This window comes from Stegostoma tigrinum, chromosome 3 (genome assembly GCF_030684315.1).
Source record: "Stegostoma tigrinum isolate sSteTig4 chromosome 3, sSteTig4.hap1, whole genome shotgun sequence".
Classification (NCBI taxonomy): domain Eukaryota; kingdom Metazoa; phylum Chordata; class Chondrichthyes; order Orectolobiformes; family Stegostomatidae; genus Stegostoma; species Stegostoma tigrinum.
The window spans coordinates 51,820,960-51,839,694 of record NC_081356.1 but is presented as its reverse complement, the minus strand read 5'-3'; the positions used below and the strand labels follow the sequence as shown (position 1 = coordinate 51,839,694).

Here is an 18,735-nt window from a genome sequence, read left to right as displayed (position 1 = left end):
AATTAATTCCTTATTATTCTTATATTTAACATAGATAATTTGCAGAGCTGGGCTGAGAGGTGGCAAATGGAGTTTAATGCAGACAAGTGTGAGGTGATGCACTTTGGTAAGAGTAACCAGAAGGCAAAGTACAGGGCTAATGATAAGATTCTTAGCAGTGCAGATGAGCAGAGATATCTTGGTGTCCATGTACATAGATCCTTGAAAGTTGCCACCCAGGTTGACAGGGCTGTTAAGAAGGCATACAGTGTTTTAGCTTTTATTAATAGAGGGATCGAGTTCCAGAACCAAGAGGTTATGGTGAAGCTGTACAAAACTCTGGTGCAGCTGCACTTGGAGTATTGTGTACAGTTCTGGTCACCGCATTATAAGAAGGATGTTGAAGCTTTGGAAAGGGTGCAGAGGAGATTTACTAGGATGTTGCCTGGTATGGAGGGAAGATCTTATGAGGAAAGGCTGAGGGACTTGAGGCTGTTTTCATTAGAGAGAAGAAGGTTGAGAGGTGACTTAATTGAAACATATAAAATAATCAGAGGGTTAGATAGGATGGATAGGGAGAGCCTTTTTCCTAGGATGGTGACGGCAGGCATGAGGGGGCATAGCTTTAAATTGAGGGGTGAAAGATATAGGACAGATGTCAGAGGTAGTTTCTTTACTCAGAGAGTAGTAAGGGAATGGAACGCTTTGCCTGCAACGGTAGTAGATTCGCCAACTTTAGGTACATTTAAGTCATCATTGGGCAAGCATATGGACGTACATGGAATAGTGTAGGTTAGATGGGCTTGAGTTCAGTATGACAGGTCAGCACAACATCGAGGGCCGAAGGGCCTGTACTGTGCTGTAATGTTCTATAAGCATTAAACTCCTCCTAAACTAGTAATGCTACCCTATCTCCCTTTGCTTTCCATCTATCTTAAAATTGTTTAGTCCTGGGTGTTGAGTTCCCATCCTTGGTTACTCTGGAGCCAGGTATCCATGGTCACAATTTCATCACATCCATTAATAACTGTCTGGGTAGTTGACGTTGTGGAATCAATAGCCTGGGGGTATTATTGCTGGACTGTTAATCAAGAAATCCAGGTAACGTTTGGGGACCTGGGTTCAAATCCAGCCACGGCAAATGGTGGAATTTGAATTCAATAAATATTTGGAATGAAGAGTCTAAAGATAATCATCAATTGTCAGGAAAAACCCCATCTGGTTCAATACCGTCCTTTAGGGAAGGAAACTGCCATCCTTACCTGGTCTGGCATACCTGTGACTGCAGACCCACAGTAATATGGTTGACTCTAAACTGCCCTCTGGGCCATTAGATATATGCAATAAATGTCGGTCTAGCCAGAAATGCCCTCATCTTGTGAATGAATAAAGAAAAAAAATTCATTCACCTTATTACAAATGCACCTTGTATTGAGACACAGCCTTCAGGCTCATATTTTGACATTTATTGCCCTTTCAGAATTATGACATAATGTGACCCTTTTTGATTTTTGTCTTTGGTTTCTCTGCCTTCCGCTTTCACTTTTCCCTTTACTGTCTTTTGTTTCTGTCCCCTATTACTTCCCTCCAACTTCCTGCATTGGTTCCCATCCCCCTTGTGTATTAGTCTAAACCCTAACAGCTCTAGCAAACACTCCTCTCAGGATTGGTTTCAGTCCTGTCCAGCTGCAAATCATCCAGTTGGTACCGGTCCCACCTCTCCAAAAGTGGTTCCAACGTCTGAGGAATTTGCATCCCTCCCTCTTGCACCATCCTTCAAGCCATATATGCATATTAGCTATCCTGCCACTTCTACTCTGCCTATAGTGCGTGGCAGTGGTAGCAATCCCAAGATTACTAACTTTGAGGTCCTATTTTTTAATTTAATTCCTAACTTCCTAAACTTAGCTTGTAGGACCTCATCCTGTTTTTTTACCTGTATCGCCTACACGCACCATGCCAGCTAGCTGTTCACCCATCTCCTCCAGAATATCCTGCAGCTGCTCTGAGACCTCCTTGACCCTTGCACCTGGGAAGCAACATGCCATCCTGAACTCTCAATGTGCAGCTGCAGAAGTGCCTATCTATTCCTCTTACAACTGAATCCTCCTAATCACTGTAGCTCTGCCACTCTTTTTGCTTCCTCCTGCGCAGCACTGCCAGCCACAGTGCCATGAACGAGGCCATCTTCCTCTTGTGAGCTATTTCCCCAACAGTATCCAAAACGGTATATCTGTTTTGGATGGAGATGGCCACAGGGGAAGATGGCAGCAGCCTGGTTCATGACACTGTGGCTGGTTGTGCTGTTCAACAGGCAGGAAAATGAGTGGCAGAGGTGCTGTATCAGGTGGTCACCCATTCCCTACCTTGCTCACTAATTTTTACCTGCAGTGTGACCTTTTTATCTTTTTTATTCATTCACAGGATAAGGGTGTTGCTGGCTAGGCAGCATTTATTGCCCATCCCTAATTGCCCAGAGGGCAACTGAGAGCCAACCACATTGCTGTGGGTCTGGAGTCACATACAGGCCAGACCAGCTAAGGATGGCAATTTCCCTCCCTAAAGGAGATGAACCATACGGGTTTTTCCCGACAATCAACAATGGATTCATGATCATCTTTAGATTCTTAATTCCAGATACTTCATTGAATTCAAAGTCCACCATCTGCCATGGCAGGATTCGAACCCAGGTTCCCATAACATTATTCAGGTCTCTGGATTAACAGTCAAGCAATAATACCACTCGGCTATCGCATCCCCCAAATCTTAATGCATGTCCTAATACAATTTCCTCAGCCTTCTGGATGCTCCAAAGTGAAACCTGCTGCAGCTTCAGAGCTGTCAAGTGGTCAGACAGGAGCTGCAACTGGGCTTTCTTCCTGCATGTGAAGGAATCAAGGACATTGGAAGGGTGCCTGAATTCTTGTATCGCACACGAGGAGCATGTCACAGGTCTGGGATCTCCTGCAATGACTTAACACTTAAGTTAACTAAATGACAACAGCAGCAAAACCAAGATAAAACCAGAGAAAAGAAAAACTACAGTCACCAGCTACTCACTTACCTGTTGGCTGTGATATCACGGTTCAATTTCCTTCTCATTCTCATTCTCCTTTGCTCTCACGCCTTCAGCAGCTGCAGTAGCTTGTTCCCCCAAGACAGCTGCTCCTGCCGACTTGTTCACACCCTTTTGTGCGGGTCTTGATCTCCCGACTCCACTCCTCCTCTCACTCCTCCCCCACTTCCCTAAACTCCCATATTTAGTTTAACTGTCAGTACTTCACCCTGTGAAGCCTGACTTTCATACCCTTGGCCTGTCCTGCTTCTCTCAGCTTCTCCCAGAATTCAGTACAGTCACTGCTCACTAGCACCCATTGTTGGATGTTCTTGCTCTTGCCTGAGCATCAAGTCCTCCCAGACCCACTTCACAGAAATGGTGAGTGAGCTGACTTCCCCCAGATTCTAACAGAATCACTTCTCACTAACATCCACTGTTACTTCTGCTCTAGAATTTTATAAAAAATCTGTGGAAACAAATTGGTCCAGCTCGGTGATTTTATTATCTCTCAGCTTGGTTATTTTATGTAAAATTACTGCTCTTTGTAAGTACAATTTAATAATTTATAATCTCATTTTCCAATCTCATGTTCACATTGTCTACCTCTCTCATGCCTGTAATTTTTGAACATTTTACATAACATTCCAAATAAGGTCCACAAATTTGTAGGTATTCATTACAATCTTTTGCATTTAGTTTTTTTTCTCTAAACATTAAAAACAAGCAGTCTACAAGTCGCCTAATGAGCTTTCCTATGGGGCCCTGCAAACTGCAAAGATCTGTACGTTTACATACCCACTCTTCTCTCCATTTTAAATTCTACTATTCAAAGATACCTATATTTAACTTCATGTTTTACTTTCCTATACTGAAATTTAACTACCACTTATTTGTTTTGGCTGCTAACTTATCTACAACATGTCACTTCCATGTAACAATTTTAATTCCCTCTAATTAGGAATCAGCAGCAATTTCAATAAAATTCTCTCAATTCCAAACACCCAATCATTAACATGATCAAAAAAGACAGAATTTCAATTTACGTAATGATTTTCATTTCCTCAGAAATCTTAAAGCAGATCTTAACATCAATGAGAAAATAGTCCTGAACGTACTTCAAAATGCCATTCCTGTCTCATCATTCCCATTTATCCTATGCCTGTAAAATTGTGAATAACTGGGATCTCCTACGGTTCAAGCATAATTGCTAATATCTCAAGATAGTAGGAACAGCCAATGCTGGAGTTTGAGATAACAAGGTGTGGAGCTTGATGAACACAGCAAGCCAGTCAACATCATAGCAGCAGGAAAGCTGATGTATCGGGTTTGGACCCTTCTTCAGGAATCACTGAAATTCAGAAATTTCTGAAGAAGGGTCCAGACCTGAAACGTCAGCTCACCTGCTGTGTTCATTCAGGCCCAAACCTTGTTACTGCTAATATCTAACTCTCCAAAGTGTTTACAAATTTGCTACTTTTTTTTTGCACTGTTTGGGAGCATGTGATATATTCCCACTATTGTGACTAACATATTCCATCTGCTTACATTTGTTGTTCTATGTGTCAATCCACAGATGTTCTTTTTGGGTTATTTCTCTACAGATCCATTTGTTTTTTTGGCATTGTTGGTCAGAATTTTTGTGGGATTAGGCCAAATAAGGAGGCTTTTAAAAATGCTTGTGGGACCTGATTTTGAGATTCCTGCACCTATCCCCATTTTCAGTTATTTTGGTCTGCACAGGATAATGGAATGCTTCACAAACTGCATTCCCACTTTTGCTAGCTCCATTGTGGAGATAAGATTTTCAAACTGCCCATAAAATTGATGGAGTTGGGCATGCTGTTAGTAGATTTTATTTATGGTAAATTAAAAGAGTAGTGAACAACTGTGAAATATATACATGGTGTTGGGAACCAAATAAGAACATTTCTTCTTCTCTTCGGAGTTTTGATGATGGGTCACCACCCAAAACATCAACTTTCCTGTTCCTCTGATGCTGCCTGACCTGCTGTGTTCCTCCAGCTCCACACTGTGTTGACTCTGATTCCAGCGTCTTCAGTTCTTGCTATCTCTGAAGAACACTTCTTTAGAACACCTCTTTGAAAAACATTGTCCCCTTTTACATTCTCAAAACTTTCAATCAATTATATCCATTGAAAATACGAGGAACAAAATGTTATTATCTATTTTACATGATTGATCGTCTGTAAACAAACAAAGGTACTGAAATAAATTCTTCAAAGAAAACATAGGTTATTCCAAGTTAATGAAAATGTCAACCAAAGCAACCCTTTGCATTTATGTTAACATTGCCTGCTTAGCCAAGTGCTTTATACTTTTAGAAGCTGAGCTAAGCATTCATTACACTATTGGAAAAAATAATTGATGTCTGGCTATCTGTTCCAATTTTTTCTGTGGATACAACTACCAGATGACCTGTCTGAGTTCCATGAATAATTAATCTGCTTAATTCATCAGGCAATACTTTATAGTTGCAAAGGGGAATGCACATCCCTCACATCCCGCCCCCGCCACAACCACCCAAAGAGGATCCCCCTCGTTCTCACACACCACACCACCAACCTCCGGATACAACGAATCATCCTCCGACACTTCCGCCATCTACAATCCCACCCCACCACCCAAGACATTTTTCCATCCCCACCCTTGTCTGCTTTCTGGAGAGAGCACTCTCTCCATGACTCCCTTGTTCGCTCCACACTGCCCTCCAACCCCACCACACCCGGTACCTTCCCCTGCAACTGCAGGAAATGCTACACCTGCCCCCACACCTCCTCCCTCACTCCTATCCCAGGCCCCAAGATGACTTTCCATATTAAGCAGAGGTTCACCTGCACATCTGCCAATGTGGTATACTGTATCCATTGTACCCGGTGTGGCTTCCTCTACATTGGGGAAACCAAGCGGAGGCTTGGGGACCGCTTTGTACAACACCTCTGCTCGGTTCGCAATAAACAACTGCACCTCCCAGTCGCAAACCATTTCCACTCCCTCTCCCATTCTTTAGATGACATGTCCATCATGGGCCTCCTGCAGTGCCACAACGATGCCACCCGAAGGTTGCAGGAACAGCAACTCATATTCTGCTTGGGAACCCTGCAGCCAATGGTATCAATGTGGACTTCACCAGCTTCAAAATCTCCCCTTCCCCCAATGCATCCCAAAACCAGCCCAGTTCGTCCCCTCCCCCCAGTGCACCACACAATCAGCCCAGCTCTTCCCCTCCACCCACTGCATCCCAAAACCAGCCCAGCCTGTCTCTGCCTCCCTAACCTGTTCTTCCTCTCACCCATCCCTTCCTCCCACCCCAAGCCGCACCTCCATCTCCTACTTATTAACCTCATCCCACCTTCTTGACCTGTCCGTCTTCCCTGGACTGACCTATCCCCTCCCTACCTCCCCACCTATACTCTCCTCTCCACCTATCTTCCTTTCTCTCCATCTTCGGTCCGCCTCCCCCTCTCTCCCTATTTATTCCAGAACCCTCACCCCATCCCCCTCTCTGATGAAGGGTCTAGGCCCGAAACGTTAGCTTTTGTGCTCCTGAGATGCTGCTGGGCCTGCTGTGTTCATCCAGCCTCACATTTTATTACCTTGGAATGCACATTTTGTTTGATTTGCATCATTATTATCTTATAATAAATTGCGATTTCTCTGATATGCTTTTGATTTTTTATATACGATTAACTGGTGTAAAATACATAAAAGATTTTGACTTTCTATAAATGTTGTGGTGTTTCAAAAAGAATGTTAAATTGATTTTTTGTACATTCATGACTTGAGATCAGGGCTGCACTGTGGCCTATCACTCTTCTCAGCTGCCCAACAAGGATTGGGTCCAACTCTATCAGAACTCCAGTTGGTGTGGATGAGGATTTAAAATTCACAACAGATAATTGGAGAGATGATATGGAGGATTTGTTAATGGCAATGAAATGTCTGTGGAAGATAATGGGCGTATAAAGGATGCATGGGGTTTGGTCAGAGCATTGGAGAAAAGGAGGTTACATGATGAGAGTAATATGGGAGAAATGAGAAGACTCAGGGAGAATAGAAGATAAAACATGAAATGGAGGAAAAGTGAAAACTTGAGGGCTTTATAGTGATGATTATAGCTGTGCCAATATACCACTAAATGGAGGACAGTCTTCTAGTCTGCCCACCTTTCCACTTGCCAATCTCCATTACCATATTTGATTACACTCGCATGTGTGCATGTGCACACAGACACACAGAGGTATAAATGTATTGTGGGCAGAGGCCTTTTAACGGATGTGGGTTTGCAGAATCAGGATATTTTGTGACATATGTTTTACATTTCCTCCAGGAAAATCCAGTCCATTGTTTCTTAAGAATATCTCTCTTATTTTGTTCCTCCCCAGTCTTCATGAAAATTTATTCTCATGAATTTCCACTTGCGTTGTTCTGATGTTAATGCAAAAGAATCCAAAACCACCCCAAAGTATAAACATGGAAAAATTAGGAAATATAGGCAGCCATGCTCAATGATTGCTCAATATATATGGGGAAATGAATCACGTTTCAGGAGCCATAAATTCATAGCACAAAAGTGGTGCCATTTCACCTCCACCCATTAAGTTTAGAGAACTAAAAACCAAAAAATTATTTTTCTAATAAAGTTAATTGTGCCAAGTAGTACAAATACATTTTATTTTATCCTTCCTTGAAGAGCTGAATTACATGTGAATGAAACAAAGTCTTTGTTTCAGCCTTAGCCCTCTGTAGTTGCTATGCTTCCAGGTTTGAAAACTGCCAAAACCAACAAATACCATTCAGCAGTTTAGGGGCACCAGGTGCACTCGGCAAGATCTTGGTATTGAAAGAATTAACCTAACACTTCGAAGAATCGAGAATTTGTTTTAGAATATTTTTGGTCTGAGAAAAAAATGTATACTCAGCCACACCAAAAAAGGGATTTGAAAAAAACATCAGATTAATACCCTTTTAAAATGGAGATTTAATGTGAATGGAATACACAGGAAATAAAACCAATGCAGCCAGCTTAAAATTGGAGTTCATTCAAATTAAAACTAGAAGTCAATAACCAATCCATATTGTTACTTCGTCAAATCATTTTGAAAATTTTCCCTCAAAATACATTTTCCGTAGTATATATTAAAAGTGAATAATTTTGGATAAAAGACTTAGCGGCAAATCTATATTGTACTTTATTATGGTACTAAACAGTTTCTAATACAAGTGCAAATATTGTCTTTTCTTTGAGGATGGAACAGAAGAACAGCATGTAGGAACTTCAGTCTACTGCACCTGGAATTCCATCCAACCGTAAATTCACAATCTGATCTGCATCATCTTGGCAATGTACCACTGAACTGATTCCCACTCTTAAAGATAATGTAATTTCATTCTTTATCCTGACATTCCCATTCTATACATCACAACACTTTTTGGAAATATTCGAAATAGAAAAGGGAAGAAAAATAAAAATAAATTCTTTTTTTCTCAAATAAGTTCTGTAATATGCTCTGACATGATCTGTAGATCTGCAAAATGTTTCTCGCAAATAGGGGTCATCAGGTTACTTACTGTGAACTGTGATGTGGACTATGAGTTGGAGACTGACCTAGAAGAAAGCACAGAACAAAGTTAATACCTGATGAGTTAAAATATTGGACAAACCAGTAATCAATGCCAAGTTTATATTTTATTTCAAAAGTATTTAACTTCGAGATACCTCCTAAGATATTCCCTTCAATTGCAGGATGATAGCTCAGATTCTGCAGTCAGTAGAAAACCGTTTACTTAAACACAAAACTTGTGTGCCCTTATGCTGCAATACACAGTAGTTAAAGTAGTAATATTGACTGCATGGCCCATGGATCAGTTGCAACATAGAACACAGAACAATAGAGCACAGTACAGGCCCTTTGGCCCACGATGTTGTGCCGAACTTTTACCCAAAACCTAAGGTCTATTTAAGCTCCACCCCTACCTTATACTATCAACCATATGCCTATCTAATAGCTGCTTAAATGCCCCTAATAAGGCCGACTCCACTACCCGCTCCGGCAATGCATTCCACGCCCCTACTATTCTCTGAGTAAAGAACCTACCTCCAACGCCTTCCCTATATCTACCTCCTTTCACTTTAAAACTACGTCCCCTCATAAGAGCTACCTCCACCCTAGGAAAAGGTCTCTGCTGTGTACTCTATATATAGCTCTGATCGTTTTGTACACCTCTATCAAGTCACCTCTCATCATTCGTCATTCTAAAGAGAAAAGCCCTAGCGCTCTCAACCTTTCCTCGTAAGACCTTCCCTCCATTGCAGGCAACATCCTGGTAAATCTCCTCTGTGCTTTTTTAATGCTTCCACATCTCTCCTGTAATGAGGTGACCAGAACTGGACACAATACTCCAGATGTGGCCAAACCAGGCTTTTGTATAGCTGGAGCATAACTTCATTGTTCTTGAACTCAATCCCTCTATTACCTGGACATCTCCTTCTGGCTGCCACCAGCTCACTGCCTCAGTCATTTTCTACCCCTCTTCTGCTGAATGATCGTCACTCTTGCCAAAGCCATCACACCAGCCTACAGTTTCCTGGATTATCCCTGCATCCTTTCTTAAATAAGGGAACAACATTCGCTAATCTCCAGTGCTGTGGAACTTCAGCTGTGAACAAGGATGTGACGATATCTGCCAATGCCCTGGCTATTTCCTCCGTTGGGTCTCTGTGTAACCTGGGCTAATCCCATCTGGTCCTGGTCACTTGTGTATCTTAATGTAATTTAGGATTCCCAAAACTTCCTTTGACATTCTCTATTCACACATTCATCCCTAATGTCAACATTAGTCATGTCCTTCTCCTTAGTGAAAACTGATACAAAGTACTCATTCAGGATCTTCCTCACTTCCTGTGGCTCTCCACATAACTTCCCTCCTACATCCTTGAGTGGGCCTACTCTTTCCCTTGATACCAACTTTCTTCTAACATATGCATATAAAACCTTGGGATTCTCCTTGACCCTGTTTGCTAAAGACATTTCATGGTCCCTTTTTCACTTCCTAATTGCCCATTTAAGTTTCTTCCTAATTTCTCCGTACTCCTCCAGGGCTTTGTCAATTTGTAGCTGCCTAGGCTTGTCGTATGCTTCCCTTTTCCTTTTGACTAACGTTACAATTTCCCTTGTCATCCATGGTGCCTGAATTTGTCATTCCTATCCTTTAGTTTTGCAGGGACATGCATGTCCTGCACTTTAGTTAATTGGTCTTTAAAAGCATCCCATGTGCCAGTGGTGGATCTGCCCTCAAATAACTACTTCCAATCGACATTCTCCAGTTCTTGTATAATTTGGGTGTAATTGGCTCTTGCCCAATTAAGCACCCTCACCCGAGGGCCACTTGTGTCTTTTTCTACGACTGCGCATGGTAGAATTCATGGTAGAAGAATGCATACTGCATCAGCTAATCAAATTCTACTGTTTCTGAATTTTTATATAAATAATTTTATTGTCTATTACTTAAAATGTACATACCAAGTTTCACATAGAGCACCCCAGTGGCTGTGATGGTTTTATTGCCATTGGATGCAACACATTGGTAATAGCCTGTGTCTGTTGTATCCAGATCTTGAATTCTAAGGCGAGAACCATATTCTGTTTTTCTTATTGTGATCCGTCTTGCTTCTTGAAAAACTGGAGCATCATTTTTCAGCCATCTTATATTTGGAATTGGGTTGCCTGCAACTTTGCAGTGCAAAGTTGCTGTCTGTCCTTGTACTATAGTAATATTGTTCACAGGTGCCAGAAAGGTCAGAAAATAACCTGAAGCGAAAAATCAGAAATTAATATGCAAGTGATATGTCAAATACCAGTTCCATATTCTAAAGTATTTCTTCAGCTGTATACACTGAAATTTTAATTTTTGAGAAATCTACAAATACATTGTTTATTGTTTTAATATTAGACTAAAAATGAGCTTACAAAGTGACATGGCCCAAGTAAAGAGTCATTAAACTCCCCAGTGTTTTCAAAATACTGACTGAAATCCAGTTAAGGTTGGTGGGATTTTTACTTATCCAATAGAATAAGCAAGTCTGGTGACAACCAGTGCAGAAGAACAATATAAACCCAAATATAAAGCTCAATCCTTTTTACAGATTGAATATATAATCAAAGATTTCTGACTGCTTACTGAAGAGGAGATACTTTTTTAAAAAATGCCAGAGGTTATGCAAAATAATACAAGTGACCTCAATATGCGCTTTTGACCAGGTGCTTAAAATTATTGAAAGAAAAACCTATAGAGAGAGACAGATTATACCTATGGTGATTACAGAAAGACAGTACTCTACAGGTAAAGTGACAACAAAAACGTTAGACAACATAAACTTACTGGAACTATTTCACAGGTCATTTCATTGAATTTTTTTTAAAGAAAAACAAAGAACTGCAAATGCTGGAAATCTGTTCTGAAGGAGAGTCACTGGACCATAACCGTTAACTCTTTCTCTCCACATATGGTGCCAAACCTGTTGAGTTTTTCCAGTCGATCTTTTCAACATTATTTCCCTCTACCTTCTCTAGTTGTGATTAGGTTGCAGCTTTCTCAGCATTTTATGCTCCACTTTGCAATATTCGGGCTGGATTTTCCTGGAGTCGCGACAACTCTGGGGATCTTTAAAATAAGTGTGGGAGTCTTGACTGCACAGATCCAGCCCCTATTTCCAACAGATCCCACTTTTGCCAGTAAAGATTGGGCCTGGAGCACAAATCACATAGGCAGGAGATCTGAACTCAGCTGGGATATTTGCCAAGTTCAAAAAGACCACATCAGCACTGCTTCAAGACCCTGCAGTGTGAAAGTCACAAACTTGGGGGTTGAGGTAAAAGTTTGTGATGGACAGAATAAGTCTGTTTAAGTATCTTGATTAAAAGTTTAGTTTATATTTCAGATATTGAAATATGAAAAGAAACAAAATAGGCTGAAATTGGCAATTCAACATAGAATAATTATCTCTTCTGGACTGCTTTGATTAACATTACCAAATGTTCCTAAAATATCAATAAAGTCCTTTGCTGACATTATTTAAGGTCTAATTTATCATTACATCTACATTAATGACTTAGGTGAGGGGCAGGGTGTACCAGTTTGCTGACAATATATATGTAAAGAGCAAGATACAATACATTTTCAGAGGGATATAGAAAGCTTAGGTGTAAGGAAAATAAAAGAATTGAATTATTTTGAAATGGCTAGACTGGGACATGTTTGCATTTAGAGGGATCAGAATGCCCTTTTACATGATTCAAAAAATCTAGCATAAATCAGCAAGCAATTAGGGGTCTAGGCCCGAAACGTCAGCTTTTGTGTTCCTCTGAGATGCTGCTTGGCCTGCTGTGTTCATCCAGCTTTATTATCTTGGCAGCTTTTGTTACTTGGCCAGAAGATGGCAGTGGAGTAGGATGAGATAATGGGAACTGCAGATGCTGGAGATTCCAAGATAATAAAATGTGAGGCTGGATGAACACAGCAGGCCAAGCAGCATCTCAGGAGCACAAAAGCTGACGTTTCGGGCCTAGACCCTTCATCAGAGAGGGGGATGGGGGGAGGGAACTGGAATAAATAGGGAGAGAGGGGGAGGCGGACCGAAGATGGAGAGTAAAGAAGATAGGTGGAGAAGGTGTGGGTGGGGAGGTAGGGAGGGGATAGGTCAGTCCAGGGAAGACGGACAGGTCAAGGAGGTGGGATGAGGTTAGTAGGTAGCTGGGGGTGCGGCTTGGGGTGGGAGGAAGGGATGGGTGAGAGGAAGAACCGGTTAGGGAGGCAGAGACAGGTTGGACTGGTTTTGGGATGCAGTGGAGTAGGATGCTTCAGTTGGAGCCTGTTTGCCCTGTTTGTTCCTATTCTTTTCGTTGCTCTTTTTCTCTTTTTGTATTTTATTTCCTCTTCTTTCGTTTTGGCCTCAGACCTCCCGGCCTCAGAACTCGTGGCCTCGGAATTGCTAGCCTTGGAATTGCCAGCCTCGGAACACTTAGCCACAGACCTTGTGGCCTTGGAACTCCTAGTCTTTGAACTCGCAGCCACTAACCTAGCTGCCTAAGAAGTTTTGGCCTTAGGACTCCTGGCCTCAGTAGGGACCCGACGAGGCGGTTTCTTGGCTCGGCATGGAGTCTTCTCGGCTCGGCATGGAGTCTTCTTTGGCGTTCTCTTGACCTGGCGTTGCAATCTTCCAGCAGCCCAGTGTGGTGGTCTTCGGGCAGTATGTGACAGTCTCTCCGCCTGGCATGGTCTTGATGTAGACTTCCGGTCTCGAACTGATACCAGAGTGATCTGCCTGCCTCGTGAACCCTGTGGTCTGGATCAAGGCCCAGTGCAGAATGGAGGATGGATGTCATTGTGGACTGAGTCTGAAGTCCGTTTCTCTGTACTTCTTTTCTCCATTTTATAGTTTACTCCTAAATCTGCAATGCTGGACATTTTTTTTTACTTCTCTATTTTTCCAAGAACTGTAACTGTAAAAGCTGTACCCAGGAACCTTTGCTCCTAAGATGAAAACATATGCAATTTGCACACTTTTCACTGTACCTATTTGAGTACATGTGACACTAACACTAATTCAAAAGGTTTGGAGTACAGAAGTAAAGAATTATTACATTAATTACAAAGGGGATTGGTGTGTCCTGGAGTACCATGTGCAGTTTGCTCTCCTTATCTAAGAATACTATAATTACACAAGATAGTGTGCAATAAAGGTGTACTGTACTGGTGCCTGGCAAGAAATAATTGTCCTTTAACAAGAAATTAAGCAGATTTGGTTTATATTTCCTGGAATTTACAAGAATGAGAACTAATTGAAATTAAATCATGTAAATTTTTTATAGCACTTGAGAGGCACATACTGCTGAAGTATTCCCCGTGACTGGAGAATCTAGAACTCTAAGGCACAGTTTCAGAATAAGAAGTTGGCCACTCAGGATCAAGATTTCTTCACCTAAAGGGCTGTGTATGTTTGGTATCCTCTAAATTACATACTGTAAAGGCTAGGTTACTGAGCATACAGATGTCAATAAACTTTGGGTACTAATTTTGCAGATTTTGATGATTTAGTGTAGAAGATATGCTATAATTTTATCAGATGGTGGAACAGATTAAATGGCCATGTGGTCTACACCTGCTCCTGTTTTATGTCAGCATTGAACTGGGAAAAAAATAGATCAACTGATAAAAGAACAAGATATAGGAAAGACTATCAGATCATGGCTATAATAGGAATACAGTTTAAATGTGGACAGGAATGGGTACCAAACATTGCTGGTCACAATATATTTAAAATGGATAGGAGAAGAAAGAGATATTGGGGGTTAGGGACATTGTGCAGTGGCTGAAAATACACAAAATGAATATTCCAACGAACAGAAAAAAAAATGAGGATACAAAGCAAGGGCTCTGTTTGTGACAATGAAAGAGGAGGTTAAAATAAAACAGAATCAGGAGATTTATAACATGTGCCAGTTGCAGAACACATCTAAAAGTTCGCTGACAACACCATAGTGGTTATGACGATATCAGACAATGATGAGGCAGAACACAGAAAGGAGATAGAGGGCATAGTAATGTGGTGCAATGATAGCAATCTCTCTCTCAATGTCACCAAAACGAAAGAACTGATCATTTATTTCAGAAAGAAATGAGAACATGCCCCCATTTACATCAATGGAGCTGAGGTTCAAAGGATTGGAAACACCAAGTTCCTGGTAATGATGATAACCGACAACCTGTCCTGAACTTCCCGCGCAGATGTGACAGTCAAGAAGGCACAACTAAACCTCTTCTTCCTCAGGCGGCTCAGGAAATTTGGCATGCCCACAAGAATCCTCACTGACTTTTACAGATGCACCATTGAAAGCATACTGTCCGGGTGCATAATGGCCTGGTACGGCATCTAGTATGCCCAGAACCATAACAAACTACAGAGGTTGTGTGGGCAGACCAGACCATTATGGAAGCCAATCTTCCATCCATAGACTCTATTTACATCGCTCAATGCTGCAGAAAGGCTGCCAACGTCAAAGACCAATCCCACCCTGGTAATGCTTTCGGACAATCTTTTCAGTCAGGCAAAAGATACTTGAACACATGCACCTGCAAGTTCAAGAATAGCTTCTTCCCTGCCATTATTAGGCTGATGAATGGACTCTCTAGCTTCAAATAATGCTGATCTTGCTAATGTTCATCTTGCCTAGTGCACGTCCTGTGCGATGTAACCTGTATGCTTCTGATCAAGTCTTTCTTTACCCTATGGTCTGTATGAGCTTGCTCACTATCACCTGTACTGCTTGTAAACAAAGCTTCTCACCATGTCTTATGGTCTTATGTACTTAAGTATGCATGACACTAAATCAAATTAAACAATTGAAAACAAGACCGAATACTGAGAATGCAGGGAAATCCGAGAAGAATCCAAAGACAAAGAGACAATAAGAAAAGGTGAGTGGGCAGTATAAGAGATGATGTAGTGATAATGTCACTGCACTAGTAATCTGGAACCTCAGGCGAATATTCTGGGGACATGGGTTTAAATACCGCCATAGAGTCTTAGAGCTGCACAGCATGAAAACAGACCATTTGGTTCAACTTGTCCATGCCGACAGGATTTCCAAATTTAATCTACTCTCATTTGCCAGCATTTGGCCCGTATCCCTCTGACCCTTCCTTTTCGTCAGGATGCCTTTTAATTGTTGCAAATTGCCAGCCTCCACCTCTTCCTCTAACAGCTCATTCCATATGCACACCACCGTCTGTGCAAAAACGTTGCCCCTTAGATCTCCTTTAAATCTTTTCCCTCGCACCTTAAACCTATGCCCTCTAGTTTTGGACTCCACCCCCCGCTCGGGGAAAAGACCTTGGCTATTCACCATATTGATGCCCCTCATGATTTTATGAACCTCGATAAGGTCACCCCTCAGTCTTTGATTCTCTATGGTAGGTGGTGACATCTGAATTCAATTTTTAAAAATCTGGAATAAAAAGCTAACCTAATGATGACTACCACTGATTGCAACCTAAACACATCTGACTCACTAATGTTCTTTAGAGATGGAAGCATGACATCCTTATCTGGTCTAGTCTATATTTGGCTTCATACTCACAGCAATGTGGTTGACTCTCAATTATTCTCTAGGTAACAATGGTTTGGTGTAGTCAGTGATGCCCATATCCAATGAATGTATATGATAAATAATAGATTGTACCATTCTTTAATGTATCCTTTCATAAAGGTGTGTATATGTGTATGAGATATTATATATATAAAATATCTCATACACACATACATATAAAAGCTCATAACCTTTTATGAAAGGGTACATTAAAGAATGGTATGATCTATTGTATAATGCACTTTAAGTAGTTAAACGTCATCACATGATAAGCTTTGCTTACAAAGGACTGTTTGTGGGAGAAGCCAACCTCTGTTTGATATGTGTCCTACACGTTCTGCATGTATTTGTGTTTCAAAGGATGGTCTCAGTGTTAACAGTAAGTAGCTAATGTGTGTTTAACCTTAAACTGAGCCAAATATCTTCACAAGACATAATCATGTATCTGAGGTGTAATGTAAGTAGTTGCAGCAAGAAGGATTGATGGCAATAAATCTACCTATGGCATCCCGCATGGTGGTAGAGGTGGCATCCTCTGCCATTAAACATGATGGTCAGTTACAGACAAACATGGGAATCATTTTTGGATACAAAAGGCTTGACTGAGGTACCAAATTATTACATTCCATATGTTCACTAGAGAAGAGGATTGCCAAATAAATGGCGGAAGGGATACTGAATGGCATAAAAATAAATCAGAAAGATATAAAGCTTGGGAGTACACAAAACAATTCACCTAGTCCAGCTAAAATCTATTCTAAATTACTCAGGAAAGGAATTATGAAAATTGAAAAGTTCAAGTCACAATCTTCCAATCTCATTAAATCTGGTAGTAATATCAAAGGTCTGAAAGATACAAAATATTACAGGTTGTTCAAAAACGGGAGGAGCTGGAACTTAGCAACTACAGGTTGGTCACTAAATGTTGGTAATAGAAAGCATTGTTAAAGTCCAAACTAAGGAGGTTTTCAAGGAACTACAGCTCAGAAATTAAAGGGACAGCAATAATTTGGATACATACTGGTTTCATAATTGGCTCAGGGATAGGTAGAACTTCATTCATGATCAGATGTTTTGCTGACTGGAGACAAGTATGCATTGGGACTGATTATGCCACTATCGCTTTTCTCTTTGTGTGTTAACAGCTTTGATTTAGGAATACAGAGCACAATATCCAAGTCTGCAGATAATATAAAATAAGGCAGCAGAATCCAGCTGTCCAACCCACCTGAAATTTTACAAGGGTAGGAAGAAATGGACTTTCATGCAATTAATAGTCACTTAAGAACCTTGTTGCTCTGCCACCAGTATTTTATCCATGACATGGCGGTGAGGGAACTACTTTAGTAGGTGCATTAAACTGATCAAACGCACAGCCCACAGAATATCCAACTCTATTTAATCCACCCTACCACTTTCTGAACCACCTCCTCCTTTCATCTCACCACACACTCCCACTACCAAGATCCCCAACCCGATACTTGTCAGGCTCCTCAGCATTTGTGTTCCCAGCATCAGCTCTTGGTGATACTGTTGTGGTTGCAGAGCTGGCTATTAGTCTGCTTTTCAGAAAGTTTTCCAAGGCAGGACTTTCTCCTCAGAAAGAGGCAGAAGTCTCACTTCAAAATGAGTAACGCTGCACATGGTGTTAATTCAAGTCATGGCAACTATGTAGATTGCATGTGTACCTTGCATCACCACTTCTGAGATTTTAGCTGGTGATGTGAGCACAGGGGGTTGAGTTGGGGAAGTGGGCAGAAGGGTAGGTGCAGGTGCCAAGACAATCCATAAAGTTCATGCCCATATAAAATGAATTCCACATCTGATTAATGTGGCCTAATCTGCAGGATTATTAAGCAAAATACAAAATGTGAAACTAAGTTGGACTCCCTGTCAAATGGCAGTATAGCTACTTTCTGTGCTGTAACATTCTATGATTCTAAAAGGTACATGGGAGATAGAAACTGAGAAATGTATGGTTGACATGCAAATGAAGATCAAAAATGCAGAGTTTGGATTGATGAGAGATAGATGTCCATTTAAAAAAAATAAAGTAGCATAAAAGGCCACAGGGCTAAGTCAAGCAAGCATGAAAGGGTTGACTATGAATAAGACTTTAAACACTGATACTTCGAAAAGTAAACCTGTTCTTCATAAACACAATGGTCTGGATTTTCTGATAAGTGAGGCTATATGCACACCATAATTAAGTAGAAAACAGCAAGCAACGTCCAGTGACGACCATGCATAGTCAACGAAGAAATCAAAACTTTCTGTTGAGGTTACCTGTTCTGTCACGGGTTTTATGAGAACTATATTTCTTGGAAGATTTCTCATTGAAACAGTGTGAAGTTGCTGTGGTTAACATTACCAGAAAATGTTTGTGGTTTTTATTTAACATAACCAATATTTTAACAGCTCTTAACGATGACCAAAATGGTTTGTTGGCATGGACATTTATGTTTACAAATGCAGATCTGATACATTCAAATTTTAATTATTGATGGACATTAGACAAGCATTTCCAGAAAA

The 18,735-nt window shown here is 41.0% G+C and overlaps 1 protein-coding gene across 4 annotated transcripts in view; it reads right to left on the bottom strand.

The window, feature by feature from the left end:
- ror2 (receptor tyrosine kinase-like orphan receptor 2) overlaps positions 1-18,735 on the bottom strand; it is a 362,545-nt gene that overhangs the window by 55,732 nt on the left and 288,078 nt on the right. For all 4 annotated transcript variants that reach the window (XM_059644595.1, XM_048528079.2, XM_048528080.2 and 1 more), the window contains 2 exons: positions 10,579-10,866; positions 8,627-8,663 (listed from right to left, as the gene is read on the bottom strand). In XM_059644595.1, coding sequence (XP_059500578.1) covers positions 8,627-8,663; positions 10,579-10,866 — 325 coding nt within the window. The remainder of the gene's footprint in view (positions 1-8,626; positions 8,664-10,578; positions 10,867-18,735) is intronic.